We start from the raw sequence: 10,026 nt of genomic DNA, 5'->3' as shown, positions 1-10,026 counted from the left end.
GGCGTGCCGGGCGGTATTGCCTATCGACAGGCGCTTTGCGGCAGACCGGGCGTCAGGTAGGCAAGCCCGATGGGCTGGCGTGCCGAGCGGCACTGCCTATAGACGGGCGCTGTGCTGCAGACTGCCCGGGCCGCCGCGCGCCCCCGCCTCTGGTCCCCCTTGGTCGTGGCCCCGCCCCGCCAGGCCCTGTGCCAGGCCAGGCTCCCGGCGGGCCGGGCGGCTCCCACTGGAGCGTCCAGTCTGCACATGGCTGGGGAGGCGGACAGTCGCGCTGGCTGCATGGAGCTGTGACGCGACGCGTGTGGAGGCGAGCAAACGAAGTCGAGTGAAGGAACGAAAGGGTCCACAGGGAGAGACACGTGCGGCGGGAACTGAGCTCGCGCGCCATTCGTTTCATTGACCGCGGATCACCAAAGTAAATGAGGTAAGGTCACTTTGTTTATTATTTCTAAAACATTTTTTTACTGAATGCAAGGGAGTTTTCAAGGATCGAAAACCCATATCGCGCCTTCCGTTTAACTTCCGTCCTGTTTTGCGACGATTGTCTAAGCGATGTCGAAGAGGGAAGGCGCTATAACCGGCGTCTTCAGAGCAGAGGGGGGGGGGCTGCCACTGTGTGCCCAGCCCAGCCCTGTGCCTTTGACGTGTATATCTTGCCCGTGGCTTTCGGGTTCACACGCAGACACCGCCGTAGTCACGACCCGGTATAGCTGGCACCGCCGCTGACCTTTCGGAATCGCAGCGACATGGGCTCGCAGGCGACATGCACGGTGCATTAGCCCCGCCCCGACCCGGGAGGTCCCGTCCACCTCCGCCAAGTGAAGCCGCGTACAAACGTGTTGAGGTAATCAAGCGGGAAACTGGCTGCCCGCCGTCACATTCGGCGCCCGCCGTGCTGCTGCTTAGTTGTTATTGCCGGCAAAGTCGCACTTTTCTTTTCTTTTTGGGGAGGGGCGTAACCAGGAGGAGAGGCAAGGCAAGATGATGCGCGCCAACCGATGGCATCATGTTCCAAAATTGGCGGTTATTTTTCTTGCTCTTGTCGTTCGTACTGCCGCCGGCCGCCGCAGCGCGCGGTTTGAGTTGAGCCGGCTGTAATTGTCCGCTGGGGGCTGCAATCTCGGCGCGCAGGAGGGCTTCATATGACAACGGTGTGATGAGAGTCAACAATTATGTTGACCAGGAAATGCAGTCATCACGCGCTACAGTCCAGAGCTAATTTCTTTTCACACATAAGACCTTTAGGAAGGCACCTACAGCCAGAGGACCCCTATGTCAGTCCTTCCCGCCTTTGCTTAAGTTAGTATAGTTAAATGTTTTACACGTGAGCTAAATAACTGTGCTTGCTAAATCTCGGATTAGGAATTTCACAGAGTAGGGTCACAAGTGGCCTCGGATATGGCGTTGTATGGTCCTTTTACTTGCGCTCTCTTCCATGCAAGTGCTTGGCGTGGTCGTGGGTGTGGACGCCGTATCTTCCCTTTCTACCCCCCCCCTCCTTTTTCCCCTTTCCACCGCAGCTATCCGAGTTAAACAAAGGGACGCATCGCAGACACCGGCGAATGCCGCCGCGATCACAGGAGGTTGGCACGGCGCGGCCGCACACAAAGGCTCTTTCCGCCGCCGCGAGGAGACCGATCGATGTAAAACCTCCATCGCGACAGTCTCGCCTCGCCTCCGTCTATCCGTCCGATTGCGGCCTGTGTCGAATAACATGCCATGCCGGCCAGGTGCGCGGCGCCGCGCGGCGTTCCTGTGGCTATCTTTCAGCTCCTCCAAGAGACAGCTGCTGCGTCCTGCTGGGGGACACTTTGGGCACACTTTGGGCCCACTGCAGGCGCCGCGCCCGGCGCCCCGCCCCTCCTGGCCCCGGGTGTTGCCGGCCCGAGTGTCGCGTTGCGCGGGTTGGCCTAGGATTAAGGAGAGGTCAACCGGCGGCGGGGGGGCTGCTTTGCGCCTGAGAACGGTGACTCATTGAAAGGCTCCTCAGGTGGGCGACGCACCGACAGAGCGGTAGCAGTGCGGCGGGGCAGGGCGGGGCAGGGCGGGGCAGGGCGGGGGACGAGGCGGGCGCCAAACCGTTGGGTTGGCGCGGGGCCGATCGAAATACGCAAATGAAGGCGACTGTCCGTCACGGTATGTAATCTAGGTGTATTCGTGTATTGATCGGTCGAAATATGAATAAACGCTGAGCGGACGCGGGTGGCGAACGGAGTGCGCTATGGGCATCTTGGCCGAGCCCAATACAACACCAACTTCTCCCATACGCTCTTGCTCAAGATTCCATTCCTTCCCCGCTCATTTGCCTCCCTGCAGAGTTTCACCTCAAGAAGAAGAGCAGGAGGATCGTCCAGGAAAACAACAAATATGGCATTTTTCTGGGCCCGTTTTTCTGCCAATCACAAGCAAAGGACAAATACCGTTTTCGTGTGTTCCCGACCGTTCTTTTTCTTCGGAGTAAAATTATCCATCTCTCTTCGTCGTGAGCCTGCTCTTCGGAATGCCTCCGGCGACGTCCTGCTCTGCCACACGCCACGCCGGTCCGTTTGACTGCAGGCAATAATTTAAGGTCGGAAGACAATCGCGCGCGTCTTTGCTAACCCTGATTGAGGAAAGAAAGAGCGAGAGAGGAAGTGGAGGCGAAGGGATAGAAGGAGGAAAAGGGGGGGGGGGCGGCCTTGCTGGAGAGACGAGCGGTGACGAGGACGCGACGGGCCGGCCGGAGGCGCCTGGCGGAGGCGCGCGAACCTCTGACCCATTGCGCGGTAATGAAGGCGAACACACCAACACACACCGCGCTCGCTAGCTCCGGCCGGGCCGCCAGCGGGCCGCGGCCGCCGGGATGGACAGCCAAACTGGCCACTTTGGCCCGCCCCCGTGTCGTGTCCCATCGAAAATAGCCATTTGGCGTCGGCCCCACAAGTGCGAGAAAGAACGTTGTCGGGTTAGACCGTGTTCATCGGTCTCATTCGGGAGGGAAATAAAGGATCCTGCCTCTCACTCACATTCATTAGGATGAGGCCGCGAGCTGCTCGCCGTCCCCCTCTTTCTCTCTAGACGCCGTGGACCCGGAGGAGCCCGGAGGCTCCGGTAAGTAAACGCCGAGGCACCCGGCCGCCGGATCTGATCTCCCACGCCGGTGGCTCCGGGCTCCGGGCGGACATGCAGATCAGAGAGCGGGGGGCAGGCCGGGCAGGCCGGGCAGGCAGAGGCGAGCAGCGCGCACTGTGATGCGGGCTGACCTTGGCCGTGCCTTACTTCGACTCGCCCAGGGCGTCGCGCGCGGCGCGCACGCACCTGTGGCGCAAACGCGCGTCGAGCACCGGTGCCCATGAGTGTGTGCGGAAGAGCGTTCGATAAATCTCTCGCACATCAGCTCAAAACAACACACGCCTACCTCTAACCACCGGGGCTTCCACAGTGGTTCCAGGACCTCCAAGACCGGCGCCGCGATGCTGGCCGCCGCGCTGCTCGCCGTGGTGGTGGTCGCGCTCCTGCCCGCGCCCGCCGCGGCCCAGTTCCAGCCGGAGTCGCCCGCCCAGCGCCAGCTGCTGCTCCTCGTGCAGGACATCCAGGTGAGCAGCACATTGGTCACGCGTCGAGACGCCGCCGTCGCGCTGGTCACGCCGCCGGTGACTGTCCTCAACGCTCCCCCTGCTGTTCGCAGAACCAGCTCGCCCGGCAGCAGAACAGCTTCCTGCGGGGGCAGCAGCCCAGCCAGGTGCAGGCGCGGCAGCCCCTGCCGCAGATCATCGTGCAGGAGGTGGCGGAGCAGCCGCAGAACTTCCTGCGGGGGCAGCAGCAGGCCGTGCCGAGGATCATCGTGGAGGAGGTGGTGGAGCAGCAGCAGCAGCCGCAGCGCAGGGTGATCGCCGTGCAGCCGCAGCAGCAGAGGCTGCAGCCGCAGCCCGCCTTGCCCCGCCAGCGGCCCCAGGCCAATGACACGGGTACGCGTCCCACAGTGCCTGCATACCTACACACACGCCATAGATTACTGCTGGCATTAATTACGACTCAACGCCTCCCCCCGCAGCCAAACCGCAGTTCCTGGAGCCCGGCGTCGGCCGCTGGCTTATCAACGGGGACCCGGCCTGCCTGCCGTGCATCTGCGAGGCGGCGAGCGGCTGCGACGAGACCCTGGGCTGCGACGACAGGGGATTCTGCGGGCCGTTCCTCCTCTCCAAGCGGTACTGGACGCTGGCCGGCAAGCCGCTGCTGAGGGGAGACTCGCCGGACAGACCTGGAGGTAAGATAGCCTTTCGATACAGGGTGAGGTGACCCTTTTTGCGCGAATGTTGTCCTTGCGCCCTGCCCTTCGCCGCTCAACACCTCCGTGGTCTTTTTGTCTCGCAGCTTCTTCCGATTGCCTGCGGGACTCGTTCTGCGCCGCCGAGGCTGTGCGAGGCTACCTTGACAGGTTTGCTCAGGTAAATTTGCGCATTATTCATTCGTCCGTCCAGTCAATGTCAAATATAGCGTTGAGAAACTGCCGCCTCGCCGCTGCTGCCACCGTCTCCGCACTGCAGCGGGCTGAGGCTGTACTGCCTTGCCGTACGCAAGGGAGATGGCGAATCAAACCTATGGCTAATGGTTGGCTGAGCTTTCTATCTCTGTGACGGACGCCCTCTAATTCTCCACTGTCCTCTTGTCGACAGGATTGCGACGGCAACAAGCGCGTGGACTGCTTCGACCTGGCGCGCGTGCACTTCCAAGGCCCGTTCAACTGCCGCTCCCCGCTGCAGCCCCCAACCGACTTTTCCGATACGTTCCGTCGCTGTTGGGACGCGTCGCGGCAAACGACTGCGCAGTAAAACGTCAGCGCTCATCAGGTGTACGAATTTCCGTTTAAATGTGTGTGAGAGGGGGAGGGGGTGATTTGGAAGCCTCGGTGGCTTTCCATTTAAGCATTTAAACGTTCAGTGCGGCGTGACCACTATGTGGCCACGTTGGGCTAGTTTTTCCAATTCCTGAAATGTACAGCCGCACTGAACGTGTTAATCTCACCTCTCTCTGTTCAGGCTGTGTTGTTGATAGTTAAGATTGTAATAATAAAAACATATTTTTACGTACTTATGCTACTTATTGTCCTATCTACCCCAAGTGAAGCCAACACTTAAATCTTCGTCAACCTGAGTCTACAAAGATCAATCAAAAGACCGTCAATTTGACGAAAAAATAGTACATTTGATGAAAGTTTGACATATTTGAGTGATCATTGCAGACTGGGACCATTTCAATTTTCGCGCTCAGAGACTAACCAATCGGCACTCTCCAGCAATGAGGGAGGTGAAAGGCACGAGGCATAAGAGATACTTTACAAAATAATAATAAATAATAATGAAATCTGTAGTTTTCTGTGCAAGGCAACACATCCGAAAGAATAAGTTTTAAACAGTGGAATATTTGAACATTTGGGTTATCAGAAAATTTAGATTTAACTGTCAGCTGACATCTGTACAGAAAAATTCTCATACTTACGGGCATGAAAACAAATCGGAGTGACAGAGGTAAAATTTTGAAAAAAATATTAGCATGAGATGTGGGACAAGATAAAATGATTTCAATTGTAACCTGTCCACGTTTGTTAAGTGGTAAGCAAGCATGTGATAATTCAGATGTTTCGTGCTCAAATGTTGGCAAGATGAAAAGAACGCAAAGATAGTTTCGCCGGCCACCGCACGAGAGCGCTCATGTCCCTCATCTTTTTTTGAAGCTTGATCTTCAGCTATCTCCATATTGCTTTGGTGTTTATTTCAGAAGAGAAAATGGATTTCTGTCCTTTGTTTTCTACTTAAAACTATACCACATCATGTGAGACGAGGTGTGTTAATCGTTTATAACAGGTAGTCAAAGATCTATGTTATTTTTCAGCTTACCCCTCCAAAGTGGGGAAAAACACAACAGTTAGGCTATGAAAACTCCAAAGAGTGTCACTTTTATCTCTGAATACGTCCATAAGTTGCGTGCAACTTCCAGTGCCGTTTAAACTTTTGACAACCTTTACGATTTTACTATTCAAGCTGGTCAGAAGAAACATGAATATCAATTATCCGAAGGTTCTTAAGCACACTACATAACCTATCAGCTCCCTTACTCAAACTGCGTGATACGTGGAGAAAACCGGCTCTATCAACTGTAAACTGAGGGAAAAGGGAGGTGAAATCTGAACCTCATTTTCTCTTGATTTTCGTAGTGTATGTTGGGTTACCGTTCTCAAAGTTCGGTGAAAATCTAAGTGGAACAAAGCTCTTCAATAGGCTACTAAACTACCACTCTTGTGTAGTACAGTGAATTTTAAAACTGAACAAATTGGGTCATCCGTCCTTTGAAAGACACACTTAGAAGTTCTAGTTTAATTAGATGTATACTTCTTACTGCTCTTGTGTGGTAAACTGAAGATGCCTGCCTTTACAGTGATTCTTCAGGATTAAGTGGAAAGATGAGTTGACCACTTTACAAGGTGAGGAAAATTTGACATTTAGTACTAGGTTTCGGTTGTGAAATGCAAGTAAATGTACACTGATTAATTGCATTCCAATGCGTGATTCTGTGCGTTTTCACATCTGGCTCACAAAGAATTTTGGTTTCAGTTTCAAAGCAAAATGGCGAGTAATTGGAATCAGTGGCCTTCGGGTAATCCATCTGCAGCGGGTGTGAGTGCATCCATCCCAGGAAATGCAGCTTCATATCAGATGTATGCAGGCGGTTCTGCCGCACCCACTGGTGATGTAAGTCATACTAACTGTTAATGAATGCTTCAAAGACAACATATTTCTAAACTTGGAATGTTTTTCACTAAACTCAACTTTCTTACCTCTTCTACAGCCAGGGGCAGCTCATCAGGAGAACTGGCAGCAGTGGCAACAGTGGCAAACTCAGTATGCTCAGTGGCAGGCACAGTACGGCGAAAAGGTATACTTTTTTCCAAAATATCAGAACATACTGCTTATAATTATCTCAAATACCAAATTTACTAATTCTGTGTATTTTCCAATTGTAGTACCAGGCTGCCTTAGCCGCTGGCCTATCTGTGCCTGGAATTGCAGCACACAATGCAGCAGCAGCTTTGTATACAACACCAACAAATACTCCTGCTGCAGCTCCTCAACCTGTACAACCCCCTTCATCAATGTAAGTTACTTTGCTTCATCAAACTAATGTACCCATTAAAATGTATGTAATTTTTGTCTGTTAAAGCTGTATTTAATTTATAATTATTTAATTTGACCATCTCAGCTCTAAGTTCTTCTGTTGTCTCTACAAATCTTCACATTTTTTTCCCCCTTTCTGTATGTGTCATCTCCAAATTTGTTTTCAGAAGTTTCACCTATTTTTTTTTTCTTTACAGAAATTCACATAATGCTAATCAAAAACAATTCTCAAGAGAGTCTAGAAATGAGGCAAGTTCAACATTTAATTTTGTACTCATGTAGCTCTATTTGGGCAACCAGTTATCAATCTAGGTAATTGTAATGTTGCTTCATCCTTTTTTTATGTACTAAAGTTTTTATTTTTTTTATTTTTAGGAGTTTTTGGGGAAGAGATCACGCCCAAATGATAGACAATCTTTAGAGTCAGACCCTGCCAAAAAATCTAAAGGCAATTCTAGCCATGATCAATTCAAGGAGAATTCTGGCCAAGATCAGTTCAAACCAAACAGTTCTGAAAGTCAGGATAGGTCAGAAAATGAAAAGATGTTTGATGAACAGTTCAAGCGGTGGGAGTCTCAGTTTGATGCATGGAAGAAACAAAACCAAAATCATCCCAACAAAGTAAGAGTTATATGCTTGATAAAACAGTTAAGAAATAGTCAGCATTTACTTAGGATCTAATCTTAAATTTCTTGCAGGAGCAATACAAACAATACGAGCAAAAGTGGTTTACATGGCGAGAGCAACTCATTCAACGCCGAGAAACCATGAGGAAAAAACGAGAACGCGTAAGACAAGAAATTGACAAAATATTTTTATTGAAACTGCTGTATTTGCTGAAGATTAATATTGTCACATTTTAATACATTACAGTCTACTGATGGCAAGAACAAAAATGAGAGTAAACCTCAAGCCCCAGCTGCTGCAGCAAAGCCTCCATCTCAACCGCCACCACCAACTTCACTGCCACCACTACCTCAGGGTCCTCCTCCACCACCTCCTCCAGACACACCTCCAAAGGTAATTCTTTCTAATGAGTTTGGATATTTTCTCAAATGTAACCTAATATTCCCCTCCGGCAGTAAATATAACTGCAACTGAAACAACGTTTCTCTCTTTGCTTTAGCTTCCAGCAGGCCCTCCTCCTCCACCCCCAGAGGATTTAAGTGATAAGCCTTTACAATTCAAGAAACCTGAGAATGACTACTTCTCCAGCAAGCCTGCCAAAAAGCCTGCTGCTGCAGCCGTGGGCATGGCTATGGGCAGCATGGGCATCCCCGGCTTGGAGGGTGGCAAGAATGATGCTGGTGGCTCTCTACAACAGGGCTTCTTCGGCCAGGCGCTCGGCGGCCAGGCCGCTGCAGTCCCTCTCAACGCTCCCCCGGGTTTCTCGGCCGGGCAGCCGCAGCAGCCCGCGTACCCCATGTACAACAACGCCATGGCGGCCACCGGCTACCCCAGCCCTTACCAGTCGGGTCCTGCCGCCGCCGACCTCCAGGCCTGGAACCAGGGCTTCGGCCAGGGCGGCTACCCCGACTTCGCCCAGGCGCCTCCGCAGGTGCCCCCACTGGTGCCCCCTCAGGCGCCCCCGTCTCTCCTCGCCGGCCTCGGCGCCGGGCCCTCCGCTGGTCCGCATGGCTTCCAGTCCATGCCGTTTGATGCGCCCCAGAACCCATGGCAGTCTGAAGAGCAGGGGAACGACCGCAGGTGGGGGCCGTCCAGGTCGGCGCCATCCAACGCCGCATCCAGCTCGTCGCAGGACTACGACCCTCTGAAGATGTTGGCCGAGGCCAGGCGGCGACAGGCCAACGACAGCAAGAAGGACGCGGCTCGCGGTCCCGACCAAGGACCCGACTCCAGGGGTCCTCAGGACAACTTTCCTGGACCACGCAAGGGTCCCTTCGGCTCCAGGGATGACTTCCGCGCGGGGAGAGAGAACAATTCGCGGGATCTGAGCCCAGCCCAGCGGGGAGACTCCGGACCGAGGAGCTTGTTTGATGGACCGCCACTCTTCCGTCCAGAATTTGGTCGTGACGGGAAAGGACCAACCGACGATGCCCGCAGCCCACGAGATGACTTCAGAGGGCCGCAACCGCTTATGAGGGGAATGCATGATAAATTCAAGGACTTCAGGAAGCCGGGAGATAATTTTATTGACGACTTTATGAGAGGTGCTCAAGATGACTTCCGTGGCCCCCCTAAAGACTTCAGAGGACCAAAAGACAATTTCAGAGATATGCCTAATGACCGGAGAAGGCCTTTTGACGCCCCCATGGGATCAGACCGTTCACGAGGAGTATCAGACGAACCCCGAGGACCACCGAATCCTTTTAGAGGTCCCGATCTGAAGCTTGGAGGACCAGGAATGCTACCTAAGTTGGGAGATTTGAAAGTTGGCATCACTGACAGCAGTGATACAAGAGAAGAAGCGAGAAGTGGTCCAAGTAAATTTGGAGGACCAATGGACAACAGGCGGGGTCCAGGTGACAAATTTGCCTTGCCTCGTGATTCTCCCGGACTACGGGATGGTGCAGCAGGACCCAGAGACTCCCCCTCGTCTATCTCTAAGGCAATTAGCGATGACATGAAGGCACCATACGATCCTTTCAGAAGCCCAAGCGACGATCTCAACAGCCCACGGGGTGACTTGCCTGGCATGCCGCGAGGACCGGGTATGAAAGATTCCGGCGAACCAAATGACATGCCCCAAATGCCATTTGGCCGAGACACCCGCGGACATTCTGGCGACCGGCGCGGGCATTCTGGTGACCGACGCGGACATTCTGGTGATCGCCGCGGACCACCCGGTGACCTTCGAGGACCTCAAGGCGATATTCGCGGACCTCAAGGCGACCTCCGCGGACCTCAAGGCGAC

General features: G+C 53.5%; 2 protein-coding genes across 2 annotated transcripts; both read left to right on the top strand.

The window, feature by feature from the left end:
• The first annotated feature begins 221 nt into the window (after positions 1–221).
• LOC113209799 (uncharacterized) lies at positions 222–5,069 on the top strand. Its single transcript, XM_026427500.2, has 6 exons — positions 222–424; positions 3,422–3,575; positions 3,668–3,947; positions 4,034–4,246; positions 4,354–4,427; positions 4,656–5,069. Exons 1-6 carry the CDS (start codon positions 420–422, stop codon positions 4,809–4,811), a joined length of 882 nt encoding a protein of 293 aa, XP_026283285.2. The 5' UTR covers positions 222–419; the 3' UTR covers positions 4,812–5,069.
• A 589-nt stretch (positions 5,070–5,658) lies between these two features.
• Positions 5,659–10,026, top strand: LOC127748658 (collagen alpha-1(I) chain-like; the record flags this gene model as incomplete). Its single annotated transcript, XM_052274577.1, is given in 10 exon segments — positions 5,659–5,821; positions 6,415–6,460; positions 6,591–6,728; positions 6,826–6,912; positions 7,001–7,131; positions 7,349–7,400; positions 7,527–7,772; positions 7,850–7,939; positions 8,025–8,171; positions 8,278–10,026. Coding segments are annotated over 8 exon segments (2,628 nt in total), but the record flags the coding sequence as incomplete, so codon positions are not given.

Source organism: Frankliniella occidentalis, unplaced genomic scaffold (genome assembly GCF_000697945.3).
Source record: "Frankliniella occidentalis isolate FOCC.00 unplaced genomic scaffold, Focc_3.1 Scaffold412, whole genome shotgun sequence".
Taxonomy (NCBI): domain Eukaryota; kingdom Metazoa; phylum Arthropoda; class Insecta; order Thysanoptera; family Thripidae; genus Frankliniella; species Frankliniella occidentalis.
Note: the sequence above shows the minus strand (reverse complement) of the source record. Positions and strands in the feature narration are given on the sequence as shown.